Consider the following 18,628-nt stretch of genomic DNA (forward strand, 5'->3'; position numbering starts at 1 on the left):
TCACCTAATCCCATGTGATTTGCCAGACTTAAGTTCTAGTCCCATGATAGCTGGTATTAAAGCTAGTGGTCGAAGGTTTCGATTGAGATGATGAAAGGAGGAGACAAGTAGAACGTTTTGATAGAGACCCGTGCTGGAAGGGGCAGGAAAAATAGCAAATCGAGGAATATGCTATCAATTTTGGAAAGTCATGTTGTCCATATTCAGGAATCAATGGGTGAAATGAAGGAAACACTAGATGTAGTTAAAGGACACACACTGATGAGTTAGACCCAATGAAAAAGTAGTTCAAGAAATAAGTGGTGGAGGTATTTTAGTTCCAATATCAGCACACTGCAAGCGCTCCTCAATACTGTTGTGGATAAGGTGTTCAAATTTTGATTAAAACCAAATTAACCGACCGAACTAATCTAATTCGGCCGAAGGTTGGTTAATGATTTTTTGAAAGTTCAATTATTAATTAATTCGATTCGAAATCAGGTAATTAACTGAATTAACCGAACTTGATAACTGATATTATATATTATATATTATTTATTATATATTATATGTATTAGTTAGTTCGTTTAATTCGATTAATTTGAATAATTCGGTCAAATGAACATTATCAAATTTTTTTAATATGTTTTACATTTGTTTTAACTAAAAAAACAAAGACATATAAATTTCGATTAATTCGGTTAGCCGACCAAATTAACCGAAATATTTTGGTTTGGTTAATTTTTTTGAAAAAATTTCGGTTCAATTAACGGTTAAAGGATTAAAAAGTTCGATTAATTCGGTTAATACTAATTCGGTTTGGTTAACAATTTGAACACCTCTAACTGTGGGTAAGTTAATAGAAAAGAATAATGCTCTTAAAGATGGAATGATAATTATAAAAGAATCTTTGGCCCAATGGTGTTTGTTTGTTTTTGGTAATGTCGACAACATAAAACTTACTATGGCTAATCAGGGAGATTTGTTGTTCAAATGGTTTGAAAAAACTCAAGTATGGTCATAGTCAATCAAGGTGGCAAAGTGACGAGTCTGGTGTCATGGTTTGGTGTCCCGATTCATGCTTGGAATGTATTAACATTTCAAGGTATTACGGAGAAATAAGGAGCTCGTTTCCATTGATGAAGGTACAAGACAACCAAATTATTTCAGATTGTTTTAGTCGAATTAATGGAGATCTCAAGCTACAAGTTGGTAATGAAATCTTTAAAGTTTATATCATGGAAACGGATCCCAATATTATCTTCCAGAGCTATAAGGAGAGGATGAGAACTGTAGCTCTAATGGTGACTCCGACAAGGTTGATATGGAAGAGGTTAACAATGGCAATCCAAAAGAACATGTAGAGGTTCAGTCAAAATGTGAAGAGTCAGACTCAATTAGACAAGAAGAGATTTGTATTGGGAACGAGCATCAAGGTAATAGGGTCTTGGAAAATGAGGCTAGAGTGGAGAGCTTCAAAAAGAATGAGAAAAAAATTAATGAAGGGCGATTGAATGATGATATTTTCTGGAAGAAAATGAAAAAGTTTATGATGGGGCAAAGCAGCTGGGAAAAGACTTAAGAAACTTGGCTAGAATAATTGGAGAATGATTGTAACACTCCAAAACCCGACCCAGATTTCAACCAAATTCTGGAGTTTACGTTGGCCACCAGAATGACTCAAAACAGAATACTGTTCCAATTTCTTAATTTCCTTTCGAAAACCTCTTTTGCTTGAACTTAACAAAATTCGGTGAATAGGCTTTGCTTAATCTTGCAAACTTTTGTCAAATAGTTGTTGAGATAAAGTTAAAATTGTGAAAAATAAAATAGAATAAAATAAATAAAAATAAAGAACACATAAATTTTACGTGGAAACCCTTTCGGGAAAAAAACCACGGGCAGAGGAGAAGAAAATTCACTATGTCGAAAAATTTTTACTCAAATACAAGAGGAATAGACTATGTCTATTTATAGGCTTGCAAAGCCATATTCTAGTAGGATTGAAACACCTTATCCTAATCAATATAAAATAGATGGAGTTTAATAAGGTTTAAAACCTTATTCTAAAATAAAATAAAAGAAGTCTAGTTCTATATGGATTTTACTTTTATTTTATTTTCCATCGTATTTTATTTAAATAAGAATTTGGGTCACTTAATTCTAACAATCTCCACCTTGACACAAATTCTCAATGAACAAGTTCTTCATCGCGAACTTTCAATAAACAAGTTCTTCACCTCTTCCAAAAACCCCTTAAGGGTTTAACTTCAACAATGAACACCAACCAAGTCTAAGCAATGCTCAAACTTGGTTATAGGAAGTGACTTAGTCATCATATCTGCAGGATTTTCATGAGTGCTAATTTTGCTCACAACAATATCACCACGAGCAATAATATCACGAACAAAATGATACCGAATATCAATGTGTTTTGTTCTCTCATGAAACATTTGATCTTTTGTAAGAAAGATGGCACTCTGATTGTCACCCTTTGCAACAAGCCTTGCTTTATATCCGGGTTCTTCAACTCCACAAGTCCCTTCTTTCTTTTAAACACCCATTTACAACGAACACCTTTTTACCTTTAGGAAGTTTTACAAGATCCCATGTTACATTTTTGTGGAGTGATTCCATCTCCTCTTGCATAGCAAACATCCACTTTTACGAGTCTTCACACTAATCGCCTCGAATAATTAAATGGCTCTTGATTCGCATCTATATCTTCACCACATTTAAAGCATAAGCAACTAGATCAACCTCGGCATACTTCTTTGGAGGTTTAATTTCTCTTCTTGTCCTGTTTTTGGCGATAGAGTATTGCGGTGAAGAAGCAACTCTATTCTCAATTTTGTCTTGGCTTGAGGAGTTGATTACGTATTAATCGATGCTCCACCGCTTTTGGTTTTCTTTATTGGAAGAGTCTTTAAGAGATAAGTTAGGTAGCATAGCGGTTTCATCAAAAACAACATCTCTGCTAATCACAACTTTTCTATTTTCAGGACACCATAACTTATAGCCTTTTACACCACTTTATAACCAAGAAAACGCATTTAATGGATCTCGGTTCCAATTTTCCATTATCAACATGAGCATCGCGGACACCCAAAAATCTTTAAATCGAATAATTAGCGGGATTACGGACCATACCTCTTGTGGAGTCTTTTTCTCAATGGCAGCGGATGGAGATCGGTTGATCAAAAACATGCGATGAAAGGTCATACGCCCAAAATGACTTGTAAGTTGGCATTTGACAACATACATCGAACCTTCTCCATGATCGTTCGTTCATTCGTTCTGCAACGCCGTTTCTTTGTGGAGTATGACGAATCGTCAAGTGTCTCATGATCCTTCCGACTTGCACAATCTATTAAACTCATCGAGCAGAACTCTAAGCCATTATGCATGCGGAGGTATTTTATTTGTTTTCCGTCTGTTTTTCAATCATAATTTTCCAAGACTTAAATGTGGAAAACACATCGCTTTTACGCTTGGGAAGAACGCCCAAACTTTTCGGAAAAATCATCAATAAAGGTTAGCATATAATTAGCTCCACCTCTCGAAGGCACTCGGGCGGCCCCCACGATCGAATGGATATACTCCAACGTTTCCTTCGTGTTATGGATTCCTCTAGTGAATCGAACTCTCTTTTGCTTCCCAAAAACACGGTGCTCACGAAATTCGGTTTGCAAATTCCTTGCCCATTAAGAAGTCCTCTTTTGCTTAATTACGCCATGCCATTCTCACTCATATGCCCTAGGCGCATATGCCAAAGTTTAGTAATATCATCATCGACAAGGAAGAGGAAGCGGCAATTGCATCACCGATATGATAGAACCACAGAAAACATATAACTTGGCAATCTTTCTTTGCCCTTTCATCACAACAAGGGACCCTTTGGAAATCTTTAAAACCCACTTTCAGTTTGTATCTCATGCCTTTTTGAATCAAGAGTACTCAACGAAATTAAATTTCTTTTCAATTCGGAACATGCCGCACGTCACTAAGTGTTCGACAACTCCATCAAACATCTTAACTTTAATTGTTCCAACACCGCGATTTTACATGAAGCATTATTTCCCATCAAAACAACACCTTGAATCTTGTTTCATAAGTTGTAAACCAATCCCGATTGGGACTCATGTGGAAGGTGCACTGAATCAAGTATCCACTCCTCGCTTACTTTAGAATCATTGATGAAGCAACTAGAAGTTCACCATCATTGTAGTCTTCTACAACATCGACTTCACCGAATTTTACGGTTGTTTTCCTTTTGATTCGCACCTCCCTTTTAATCTTATTTTGTAGCTTATAGCACTTTCAGATTTAATGTGCCCTTTCTTCTTGCGAAGTTGCAAGTTTTACCTCTGTTTGAAGATTTCGATCTACCCTTAGATTTACCACGAGGATTCCGTTCTGTGTTCTACCACGATCATCATCAACATTCGGTCTTGTCTCCCACGAACAATGAGACCCTCTCCACGAGAGTTGGGTTTAACCACAAGATGCTTCATCTTATCATACGAGGTTAAAGAATCATAAACCTCATCAACTGTGAGAGACTCGCGGCTATATAAAATCGTGTCTCTAAAGGTTGAATAAGGCGGGGCAACGAACAAAGTAGAATCAACCTAGATCTTCCTTATCATCTTGAACCTCCATGGCCTCCAAGTTTGAGAGAATTTCTTTAAACACTTGTTAAGTGTTCGTGTCTGACGCACCTTCCTCCAAGCGATGAGCATAAAGACGCTGCTTCATATGCAACTTGCTTGTTAGAGTTTTCGACATACATATTTGTTCTAGCCTCTTCCATAATGCAATGGCGTTTTCTCTTTCATCACATCCCGCAAAATTTCGTTGGACAAATGCGGATGTAATTGTGTTAATGCCTTTCGATCCTTACGCTTCTTCTCTTCATATGTTAATGTCGAAGGCATCTTATCTATCCTAGCGGGGCATCCTCTAGATCCATCGTGCAAGAAGCGCTTGCATCTTAATTTGCCTACAACGCAAATCGGTGTTGCGATCCAACAATGAATTTCATACTTCAAAGACGCCATTACCGTGATCGAGATGAATAACCGGAAGCTCGACACCAATTTGTGAAAAATAAAATAGAATAAAATAAATAAAATAAAGAACACATAAATTTTACGTGGAAACCCTTTCGGAAAAAAACCACGGCGAGAGGAGAAGAAAATTCACTATGTCGAAAAATTTTTACTCAAATACAAGAGGAATAGACTATGTCTATTTATAGGCTTGCAAAGCCATATTCTAGTAGGATTGAAACACCTTATCCTAATCAATATAAAATAGATGGAGTTTAATAAGGTTTAAAACCTTATTCTAAAATAAAATAAAAGAAGTCTAGTTCTATATGGATTTTACTTTTATTTTATTTTCCATCGTATTTTATTTAAATAAGAATTTGGGTCACTTAATTCTAACAAAAATCATATTGAAATATCTTTATTCGATTTGCAAATATTTTAGATTTAACAATTTGTTAGACAGAGTTCCAAAACCAGTGTTACAACGGAAAATCAGTCAATTTTACTGTGAATTGAAAACCATAAGATTAACACGAAAAAACTTGAACGTTTATGAAAACAAACAGTATCAATACTAATGTCCATGCACACAAACACTAAAGTAACTTAAAACCAAAAACCCATACTGCAGTTCATATAAAATTATTTACAAATCCGACTGCAAATGAATTATTATGGTTTAGGAAAAACTTTATTAAACCAAACCATAATGAGTACTCCAAGACCTTTATTTTGCTAAGTCCAAAACCTAACCACAAGGATATTACCTGGAAAGGAAAAACTAAGGGGGTGGACTACAAAACTCAGTGTAAGTCTTAAACAGGTGTAAATAAGTAGAGTCGTACAATAGCAAAGAGTAGTAACAAACAGTCGAACATACAATAATCAATTTCTAAACATATCAGAAATTACAATACTTTATCACCAAACAGATGTGAGAATCATATGCAAATATAATATGGCATAAAAGAAAACCCCACTTATCCAACCTCTACACACCAACTCATTAATCCATCACACACAATTAAGGTATATTAGACCCTTTCCAACCTCTACACACCAGTATTGAATTATGGTGGACCCATCTAGCCAATTAACACCATTATACAATCATTTGCCACTTGAATTTTAGGCAACCAAGCTACTAACACTATGGCGGTTTTACCGCCAAATTAATAATGCAATTTAACTACTAATTCAAACTTCCTTCTCTTCAACATCAAATCCCAACCAAAATGCATTTGCAAAAACTCTCAATACAGATATATATATCAAATCAGACTTTCACATGTTCAATAATAAAATAGCATAATCAACAGTATGCACAATTTTCTGATCATCATATCCAGACATTTACATAAATCAAAGTTTTCATAGCAAAATCATATTTTCAACCTATGCAAATATCAAAATTTAATCTTATGCACATTTATATAAAATGTTCTATCAGTAATACGTCCTTCGGAAACCTTCCATATACAGTTGTAGTGTTGTAAACACTCTTATAAAGGCTTAAACATACAATGGACCACTCAAGGGCCAAAACGAATCATTTTGCAAAAACAATGAAAAACTGCAAAAATAAGACTACATGGCTGTGTGGTCAGGCTATATGGGAAGGTTTAAACCGTGTGACAGGGGTACACGGTCATGTGACTGAAAGACACACCCATGCGACTAAGTTACACGATCGTGTGGCTGAGGAAAATGTCTGTGTGACTGAGGTACACAGCCGTATGAGTAAGCTGTGTAACTCACTAAACCCATGTGACAAATTTCAAACCTAAGGAGAAGGGGAGACATGGTCATGTCTCAAGCTGTGTGAAAATTCCCCAAGCCATGTGCGATCGACATATTCCCTAACAAATGTCACACGGCCATGAGGCCAACAAATGTGTCCCATCCCAAGCCGTGTGACTTGAAAATTACCCTAATTTTTAAAGCGACACACGCCCGTGTGGTCCAAAAACCACACCAAATCCTGCTGCAAATCACAAAAATTAGCATAAAAAACCCCTAGTTACAAGTGTTTAAGAAACACACCTAAAAACACAATTCCAAGCACCAAAGAACGATCAATTCGCCTCAAATCTACCAATATGAAAGATCGATTACAAATACACACCAAACCTTTAAGGATTTCGACCTTACAGTACAAAAAGGAATGAAGAAAAATCGATCTAAAAACTCAAAAGACAACACTTACCCACTTAAAAACCTCGATGAACGAAAACGCGGAAGAACTATTGAGACCCTAATGAGACAATAGTAACCAAGGCTTAAGCGCAACAATGAGATGACACAACCAAAATTTTGCGGTGCAATAATGGAAAAGAAAAAGAAGAAAAAATTTTGAAAAACAAAAGAAGATCAGAAAAGAGAATTTCAATGACGAAGAAGAAAACCAAAACTAACAGTCAAAGAGTGGTAGAGAAATTTACGTGAGAGGGAGTGGAAACGTAAGAAAATTTTGGGAGGATTTGAACATGAGACCTAAAGGAAAGTTAACAAACACCTTACCACCGAACCAATAAGCTCGTTATATTCTTAAAGTGTAAAAATTAACTTAACAGTCCATTCGAACCACTGACCCAATCAACAGATCTTATCACTTCTAACCCCCAATGTCAGGCTGTGACTGATTGTTGGGTAATACATTATGTAATGGATCGGACAAATATATGGGGGTTGGGTAATACTGCTAAAGTGAGCAATATTTGTAAGTTGGTGTGTTGTCAAAAGGTGGACTTGTTACTAATTGAATAAACAAGGAGAAGATCTTAAGATTGTAGGCGGTTGAATAAACTATGGCCAAATGAAAACTATGATTGGATAGGGAAGGAAGCGGTGGGATCTGCTGGGGGATTACTGATAATGTGGGATAAAAGCATATTTGTTAAGGACATCTTTGTTTGTAAAGAAAATTTTATTTTCGTAGGAGTAAATGGGTGCTTGAAGAATTCAATTGTTGAATCATGAATGTCTATGCTTCGTCTAGTTTGAGGACTAACAAGAGATGAGAAGATGTTATTGTCGAATAGGTGGAAATCAAAGTTGATAGGAAGAGAGGGAAGTAGTGAAGACACTGGAGCTTTGAGATATTTTCAGGGTGTTGAAGTAATTAATTATAGAAATTTGGTGGATATGATCATGTTTCAAGAGACAATGTTTGAGTTCATCACGATGCAATGTATAAGTTATGTATGCTCTTTTGAGCTATTTGGAGCATTAAGGATCAACTTTGTTGAAACATCAGTGTGCAATTTCATGAGTAAAACTTGTCTTATTTTTTAGATATGGAAGTGAAGTTTTTGAGACATGGTGGAATGGAACCAAAGATTTTTCAGAGATCCGAGATTGTGTCTAGTCTTTTGATTGGTGATATGTTTGCTTTAATTGGGTTTAGTCTTGTGTTCCTACCATGTGTGTAGTACACCTATTTATGCGTTGAGCTATTCATCTAAGTTCAAAAGTTCACTTAAAAATTGAGAATATTTAGTTAAAAATATTAAGCCCAAAAAATAAGTTTGGGCAAAAAAATTAAGTCTGTTTAAAATATGGTTTAAGTTTGAGTTTGAACATTCAAAGCTCAAATCTGGCTCATTTTAAATTTATAATACTTTATATTATGTTATTTTTATCTATTATGTAATTTATAACACATTAAAAATAAACTTATACTAAATATATAATACTACTCCAATGTAAACATTAAAATAATGTTAAGATGACAATATAAAAAATTTAATAAATAAAAATATATAAAATTATTCAATATTAAATTAAAATAATATAAATATTTTTAAAAAATATATAGGCAGACCTAAAATGAGTTTTAGTTAATTTTTACAAATATGGGTAGATCTGGATAAAATTTTAAACTCATATTTTAAACTGGCTGGGCTTAGACAAGTATAAAAATATTAAAATCATTCTTAGACTTAACTTGATCTGGCCTATAAACACCTCTAATGTATAGTTGTTGGTTGTATGACATTTTTATGTATGTAACATGCTACCTTTATGCCTTATTGGAATTAATAAAATATTTATTGAGCAAAAAAATTGTGTTGATTATTTTTGTATATTAATAAAATTTTACTTTCATTAAGTCAAGTTTAAATTTTGAAGACGGTATTATTAAGAGGAATAATCATAAATTTCAAAAAATTAATTTTCATAAATGATAAAATTTACATAAAAAATTATCTCAAAATCTTTACTATTTGAGATTATATACATGCAAGGAATACACAATCTCATAAGATGGTTATTTGATATGATGATGTTAGACTTTTTTTGAAAAAAAAATCACCCAAAATGCTGATTGAATAGTTGAAATTACAAGTAAAAACAAACTATACTTTCAAAACGTCGTCAAGCCCTCAATCATTTTCCAGCTTCCTTTGCTCCTTACAAAACAAAAAACATTGATTTCCTTCTCCTTTCCCTAATTAAAATAAAATTTTATGATGAGCAAAGCTATGCACCAATTTGGAAACTGGGCGTGCATGGTTTGCAGGTGTGATGCAAATTAAGTCAGGGGATGACCCTATCAAAAACTGCCTTCAAAATTACCTAAAATGATACTCTTTTCTCTGCATTGCCAATCATTTTTACCCATATCACATGCTCAATTCCAACCTTAAAAAACCCACAGATTTTCTTACATTATTTTGTCACTTGTGTTTTGGATTACATGTGATGTAGCTTGACAAAAATATAAACAATCTGATTTTTTTTTTCCTTTATGAATTTTCATCAGCTAATGGTGAGGATAAAAGTTGCAGACAACTGCCAAATCGAAAAGTTCAAAGAGTAATCCGCTAATTGGATAGCATTAATATCACAATTTTAATAATTAGTGATTACTTGTAATCATTATTTTTTTAATAATTTTATTATAAGTTGTATCTCTTTTTAATATAATTTTAGTTATATTTAATTACTTACTAGATGTTTATTTAATTTTAATATATTTATTAAAATAATTATAATGACTATAATTATTTTTTACTAATTAAAAAATTGATCAAAACCATTTTTTTAAAAATCATCATCCCTTTATTAAATCAAACAATAAATCCATAAAATATAAGTGCGAAATTTGAATTGAACTGTTATTTTGATCAATTTCTTTCAAGCACCCAAATGGTAAATTGTGATTTAGTTTTTCAAATTTTATAAAAGTTAATATAATATTAAAATCGCACTTTCACCTCTCAAAAATTATGATTCATTTTAGTCTTTTAAAGTGATTTTCTAGCTTTATCTTTGCTCAAATGTTGTAAGATAATTGCAAAATATGAAAAATAAGTATAAAATAGTTGGAAAAAATAGATGATTTCTTTTTACATTTATTTTTTCTATAATAACAATTAAAAATAAAATATTTCATAAATAGATTCTTGAAAATATTTAGTTTTATTTTTCTCAAAAAATAAAATAAGGATTGTATTAGGTACGTATATATTGTTTTAGGTCAAATTCGATTATAGCCCTACTATTATGTTTAAATTTAGGATTTAATAACTACACTTTAATTTGACATAAAATGTCTCCTCTACTTTTATAGTATCATTAATTAGTCCAAATAATTGACATCTTTTTTCTTTTTCTGATTTTCCAAAAGAGCCCAGTAACTAATCCTTCGCATTCTGTAGGTCCATTAAGGGAATAGATGCTGATAATTGACATCTTTTTAACTATGCCAATTAAAATGATAAGGCATATTTTAGAAAAAAAAAAACTCATTCTAACATATCATGTCGTGATAAATACTTTGTGCTAGAATTTTTTATTTAATTGTTTGAGTATTTTAATCAAAATAGTTGAAAATAATAATCACTTGGATTGACTAATGTCATTATAAAAGAAGAGGATCAAATTATGTCAAATTAAAATATAAATATTAAATCCTAAATGTTATCATAATTAAAACAACCAAAAGTGAAATTTGACCATTATTTTATAACTGAATAAATATCATCAATTGACCCATGTTATACATGGCCATGTATTTTATAGATCATTTGCAATTTTTTTTGAAATATCATTTGCATTTTTATTTCTTTATTAATAATTGCTTTTTATGAAAAATTATAGTTGTTAGTTAAATTTTTATCGTGTTGTATTTTCACTTCAGTTTTTCACTCATCAGTACCAATGACAAATATGAAATTGCTGAATGTAATTACAATTTAAATTCCTAATTCATACCCTTTTCTTTTAAATGGTTTTCTTTTACCCAAAGTTATGGCATTCAACATGAAATTTATATCTGCTATTGATAATATAGATTCAAATATTTACCGATATTCAATTTGTTTATCACAAAATTAACTATTGTAGATTAATCCATAGAGAATTTGGAGTGAGTGTAAATAGTAATTTCATGTATCTGTTTTACTTTTCTAAATAATAATTTCAAATTTGAATGATAAATCTTGAGACCAAATTGGTTATTGGGCAGTCAAAATCGTAACAAGCATTTCGAGAGCTATTCCGGTAATAAAATCACCTTTGGTAGAGTTATTGCGTGGCCACTTTGACCCATTTTTATAATTTACACACTTTTATAATACTTCTTCTTATTGATGTATTTATGTTAATGCATTTTCTAATGATACGTAAGCAAGGCATTTCTTGTCCTTTATAGAGAATATAGACTATAGCTATATTATAATCAATAATTTATCTTATTACTTGAGGGACAAACAATAATATTTCATTGCTACAAATATGAATTATTGAAAAAATAAAACAGATATTTTCTTTCAACTCACAAATAAAAATTAGAATATCCAAATTCATTAATCATTTTATTTTATACAAAATTATAAATATGCTATACATTGCCATCACTATCTATATCTCACAACTGTCTATAATTATTATTATTTAAACTCAGTCCAAGATGCCAATTGACTTGCAATTTGCTGATGGAAAAAAAAGGCTTTGTCTAGTGCCTAGCAAAAGTAGATGTGGGATACACTGTCCTTAATGAAAAAAGCATTTAACTATTTTGTTGTAAAAATAATGGCTACTTTAGTCCAACTATGCAAAATTTAACCAAGTACTATTTAAAAAGAAAAGTTGTTTTTTCACCACAGTTTTATCGTCTTTTCTATAAAAAACTATTAAGTATACTTAATTATGAACTACCAAGACAGAAATATTTTGAACTAAATCAAAGTATATACACTAATTTTCAAACCTTCTATACACATTTAGATTTTTCAAATTTATTGTTCTTTTTATCTTTATATTCTAAATATATCTTATAATTATAATTTAAATACCTTTCAAAAAATTAATTTAAATTTCAAAACCAAAATTCGATCATATATGCTCTTTTAGACACAATGCCTAAAATTACTCATAATCCCTCCTCAACCCATAAATAGGATGATAATGTGTTTTAACATACTCGAACTCGCATCCTTTTGCATTGACAATAATACACATACCAATCGAGTTAAGACTCAATTGGCAAACTGTGTCATATTTGAAATGAAAAAAAAATTCCAAAACTTAACTTGATATAATTAGGAATGAGCATTTGATTGAATCAAGTCAAATCGAGTGAAAAAATTTCGAGTAATCGAGTTCATGGGTCCTATTTTATAATCCTAACTCAATTTGAATTTTTTCAAATCAAGTCGAGTGAAATTGTTCAAGTTAAATTAAAAATGTTAAATATGTCAAATAAAAATAATGTTATAGTATAACTAATTCCATGTTAGAACATATAAATTTGAAACCATATATATTTTAAAAAATCAAAGCAAAATAAAAAAACTTGAGTATGATAAATTTGAATCATTAATTAAGTCCCCAAATTATCATTCTAGAATATTTTAAAATTTTAAATTTTTAAAAATTTTTATTAATTTTTAAAAATATAAATTTTGAAATTTTATAAATACTTAAAATTTTAAAAATTATTTTGAATTTTTATTGTAATTTTGTTGAGAAAGAGATCAATTTGCTTATTTCAAAGTTGATAGGGATTAAAAGGTATTTACATTAATTTGTTATTTGAATTATTGAAATTATTTCAACGGTGAAATTCAATTCAACTCAAACTCAAAACTCGAATCGACTCAAATAACTCAATTCGATTAATTTAAAATTAAAAAAATTTTGAATTAAATCGAGTTTTGTAAATAAATATCATTTTTTAAGTTAGAAAATGTGAATTTAATATTTGGAATTTGATTTTATCTCCATCTCCAAGTTTTGTAAGACAGTATTGAATATATTGTCAGAAAAGCTGTAATAAAAATCTTGGTCTTAGAGAATCTCAAATTTTTAATATACTACATATACACATATATTTATTACTATTTCTTCTATACCAACAGTATAGCAAATGCTATTATTATTAAAGTTTACATATAGACTGCTGCTTTTTGACCGACATTTACCAAATATATTAATTCTGTACTACATATATTTATCATTTTCTTTGAAAGGTCAATTTCTTCAATATTAACAAAAAAAAACCCCAAAATATCAATTGTGCTAAACAACAAACTTTGAATATTTTAACTCCAGACATAAGTCAGTTAAAATTATTATTTCAGTTTTAGTTTAGTGGATTTTGAAAGTTAAATTAGTTGTATGGTTGGTTTATTTAGTTATGATGGTCGATTGTCGGTTATTTATTATTAAATTTTATATTCAAATTAATTGATTTAAACAAAATTAATATTTTATAATTTTTAAAATTAATTATCAATTTATTTAATTATATTGGACAATTATCGATTTTTATATAATGTCTATTTATATTTATAACCTTTTTAACCTTTAAATCGAAGAGAAAATATATTCATACACATATCTTCTAAGTTGTTATAATAGTAATTGCATCAATTATGTTTAGACTCAATCGATGTTGATAACTTAGTTATTTATCAACTATAAGAATAAATAGAATGTAGCTTGTGAATTTGACTCACACACTGAAAGTACTGCTTCACACACGTTATAACTCCAACCCACAACATAAACTATAGGGTTAACAAGGTATTAGCTATTGGTAAGACAAATTTACCAATTATTTCAAAAAAAAAAACCATATTATAATGTATCATCTTAAAAACAACCCCCAAAAAAAGGGTAAATGCAAATATTTATTATCTACACTGTAAATGTCATGTGGTACTAATGTAATTAAGAAGTCAATAAAAGAAATGATGGTGCAAAGGAAATAATGTTGGGGCAACCATTATTTATGTAGCGGCAAAGTAACCAATTCCCTAGCAAATTGGTCCCTTCACCAATATTATGTTGACATAAAAGGCTACATTGTTTACAGAAGACTAGCAATTATGTCCCTTCCACAAATAGATAGAGGATGTGGCATTGCATGTTTGGATATGATATTTTCAAACACCTCACAAAATATATAAGATTAATGAAACATAAAATATGACAGAAAGATGAGCATAATTCTTTGTTAAATTTCAGTTATATTGTTTTTCTAATATTTTTACTGAAACTCTTTCAAATATTAAAAACAAGTGTATTTAAAGAAATTATCATATAAACTCTAACATGAGACTACCAATACCTATGAAGTAGAATGATAAGAAATTTAGTTGGAGTTTGATTTTTGTGGATACAAAAATGGTATTATAAAAATCTACTCCCATCCAACCATTTGGATACTGGGGTTCTAAAAAACACAGCCTAACATGAGAGACTCAGCCCCCATGTGATCGAAGAACCTGAGTCTTGGTGTTGGAAGACTCCAATGTTCCAGACACCCATACCTAATTCAATCATTATATTTTAGTGATAAATTTTAGATTTGAACTTTGAAAATATATTATTAAAAACAACGACTATAAATTTAAAAAATTAATTTTATTAATTCGTAAAATGAATATAAAAATATTATATTTTTTAAATTAAAAATTATTAATCTATATATTTTGAAGTGATTTGAGAAAAAATTTAAAAAAACAAAAAAATGATTATTTTTAAAAATTGGATAGCTACATAAGGAATTAGGTTTTTGTTATGAAACAAATAGTCACTTTCTTAGATCTTAGGTACCCAAAATCTAGACATGAAAATATTTTTCCAGGAAAAGAAAACTAGATTTGGCCAGAGAAAAATAAAAATGGGGGGAATTGACTGTTGTGATCACATCACACACCACATTTTAAAACACCTTTATCAGCTTTGGATAAGTCACTTTCATCTAAGCATCAAAGGAAAAAAAAAACTAAGATTAAACTAATAGCAATAAGCATTAATTAATTACAAACATGTGATAATGAAAATCTCAGTAGTCCTTTTCCATGCCTACTCCTAGTGACAACATAATTAGAGATAATGATAAGAGAAAATTCCAAGCACCATTAATGGTGGAAATTCCTCTTTAAGTTTAGTAGTTTAGTAAGTCCACATGCAATCAAGCTCAGTTGGACCAATTGATATCTTGTTACCACCACCAGAACCATCGTTAATTTCATCGGAAAAAGCTCCCCAGTTGACAGATGAGCCACCGTGAAGCGTTGGTGCCGCAATTGTTGGCTGGGAGAAAAAGAGAGGGAGCTGCAAATTCTCCTCAAGTGACCTCAGGGTTGGAAAAACGGAAGCACCCACATTTCTTGAGTACTTTGCGATGGGATCAAAAGTGGTGTTGATCATTTGGGGTGGAGGTGGAAAAGCTTGGTCGAAACCAGGGTGGAACGCCGATGGGGCGGTTGTGGTGGTGGCAGTGGAAGAGGCGGCTGTAGCAGCAGCAACGGTGGAGAAACAGGACACGTGCTCGGATTGAACATAATTGTCGTAAGAGAAGCTGTCGTGATCAGTGGTGGCAAAGGCAGTTGCGGTGGGATCTAAGAGAGGTGGAAGGGAAATCGATGAAGGAGAGCTTGGCTCTTGATAGACAGCAAAGGAGGCGTTCATCCGGGTCTTCTTGGCTCCTCCGCCTGTGCTGCTGGTGGCACCATTGGCGGAGCCACTCTTCTGAAACACCCTGGATATCACCCATTCATCCTGGAATAATAGAAACGTTTAGTAGTTTGTAAAATATGATTACTTTTCAACATCAAATGAATATTAATGAAACCCAAATACAATTATTGATCTTGAAAGTGCAACATCAAATGAATATTAATGAAACCCAAAAACAATTATCAATCCCACAAGGAATTTCAGCACTAAATTAGAAATGGGAATTGCATAACCATTGGAATAAGTGCAAGAGACATGGAATTAATAATTTCCCAGAAGATAGTATAATTGCTTTATGGGGATAATAATGAAGAAGTTGTGGGTATTTAAATCCCAAAAAGAGACAGAAGCTTTTGTATTGTCTGCAAGGCAATCCAAATGATATTAAGATTTCCCCAACACACCTTTTCCATCTCCTTAAATGAAGAAAACACCGTACGGAAACAATAATACTTTTGTATATTTTTTAAGCCAGATCATAACCACTATGCACTTACACTACAGACCAGAATCAAAAGATACTTCAGCTTTGGGAACAAGAAAACATTGTTCAGTGTTAATTTTCATGAAAATCTTCAAAATCTTCAAAATGATCATGTTTAGACCTCATACCTTTGAGCTTCTGGAGAGATAATGGTAAGCAAATTTGCCTTCAAGACGATATTCATGCATGACCCAATTGCTTTTTTCACCTTTAGGGGCTCTTCCTCTATAAAAAACAAGGGTTTTCTTCATGCCAATAAGTGCACAAGTCTTTGAACTGTAAATCTCTCTATCTTTACCAGTAGCTTTCCAATAACCAGCTTCAGTAGCTCGGTTAGTTCTTAATCCAGTTGGATACTTCCTATCTCTCAAACTGAAGAAATACCACTCTTTCTCTCCCATCTTTGCCTTCCCTGAATCATTGTATAACCAAATCAAGCACACGCAAATTACAAAAAGAAAAGGGTAGGTCGTAAAATATGTTCAAATGATCACTTACCAGGAAGTTCCCAAGGTTCAGACTTGTTAAGATCAACTTCAGCTATAGCTCTACCAGCAAAACTACTATCAAGAACTTTCTTTAAGAGATAGTAAGTAATGAGCTCTTCATCAGTTGGATGGAAACGAAAGCCAGGTGGTAAATGAGTATCACCGTTGTTAAAATGATAGTAACTATCCATACCCAAAAACCAAAAATCAAACAAAACCCTTGGCTTGAAAACCAGACAAAAAACCCTAAACTTCAAAAACCAAAGTTCAACATCATGAAGTGAAGAGAGAAAAGGGTTTTCATTTGATGAGGAATGGAGAGGAAAGGGTGTCAAGGATGGTATGATGAATCCGGTGACAAGGAAAAAAGGCAAAATAACGAATATATATTGAAAAAATAATCTGTGTTTTTGCTCTGCACTGTCCTCTTCCGAAATCTTTCTCTTCTTTTTCCAAAGAGAGAGAAATGGGAACTGATTATGATAAGATGGAAAAGTGAAAATGGGGTTCATGTATATAAATATATATTTTTAATTTAATACATATAAATATTTTTAAATTTATATAAATAAAAAGTTAATATAGTATTTGTAATTGGGTTTAGCTTTAATATTTAATATTGTATATATCTAAGTTTTCTTTTCTTTTTATTAGTTTGTCATTAATGTTTAATTTGATACTTACAATTTTTCAATTAGGATAATATATCATTTGGTTTTAACTTTCAGTATTTAATTTGGTATTTGAAATTTTTATTTTAATTTGACATTTAATTTTGGCTTCAATGTTCAGTTTGGTATCCAAAATAAATGACATCATATGCACAGTGAAGGTAGAAATTTTTAGGGGCTAAATTGTAAATTTTATAATAGTAAAAATACAATTTTACCTTAATAATAGTCTATAAGTTTATAATTTTAAAGAGTTTAATTAATTTTTATCATTTTTAGGATTAAAGTATAATTTTATCTTTATTAATTTAAAATTTTAAATACTCTAAATGAAAAAAATTTTATTTTAGAGGGGGCTGAGGGCCCTACCAACCACCCTAGCTACACCCCTGATAATATGGTCCAATAAATATTTGACATATGTACTCTAAAAAAACATAGGTACTTATTTGAGACAAAAAAAGCCTTTAAATGACATTGAAGTCAAATTTAAATATTAAACTGGACAAAAAAATCAAATATAAATTTAAAAAACTCATATACCAAAATGAATATTAAAGCCAAGCTTATGTATCAAATTAAAATTAAAAAAAAAAACTCAAACACCAAAATGAACATTGCAAAAACACTCAAGTACATAATAATATATTAACATTTTTCAGCGTGATACTTGAGCTTCTTTTATCCTAAGTATAAAATATTTAAGTTCATTGTTCAATTTAGTACTCAAACTTTTTTATCCCAATTAAATATATATATATATGTGGTGTTTTGTTAGAGCACAGTGTCAAATAGTTATTGAGTCACATAATATTATTTAATATAAATATTATATTTAATATCAAAATCAAACTCAAATATTAAATAATATAATATCCTCATATAAAACAAATTATTAAGAAATGATTATGAAATAAAAAGAAAAGTGTAATAAAAGAAAACAGATGTAATTGGGTTGCAGGGAATGGGGGAGTA

General features: G+C 31.0%; 1 protein-coding gene across 1 annotated transcript; it reads right to left on the reverse strand.

Annotated features, from left to right (window-relative positions):
* Nucleotides 1-15,243: 15,243 nt before the first annotated feature.
* Nucleotides 15,244-17,460, reverse strand: LOC108473043 (protein CUP-SHAPED COTYLEDON 2-like). Its single transcript, XM_017774607.2, has 3 exons — nt 16,993-17,460; nt 16,623-16,906; nt 15,244-16,052 (listed from the first exon to the last, which is right to left on the reverse strand). The coding sequence occupies exons 1-3, from the start codon at nt 17,171-17,173 to the stop codon at nt 15,444-15,446; spliced, it is 1,074 nt and encodes a 357-aa protein (XP_017630096.1). The 5' UTR covers nt 17,174-17,460; the 3' UTR covers nt 15,244-15,443.
* Nucleotides 17,461-18,628: the final 1,168 nt, after the last annotated feature.

The sequence above is a fragment of the Gossypium arboreum genome, chromosome 11 (genome assembly GCF_025698485.1).
Source record: "Gossypium arboreum isolate Shixiya-1 chromosome 11, ASM2569848v2, whole genome shotgun sequence".
In the NCBI taxonomy this organism is placed as follows: domain Eukaryota; kingdom Viridiplantae; phylum Streptophyta; class Magnoliopsida; order Malvales; family Malvaceae; genus Gossypium; species Gossypium arboreum.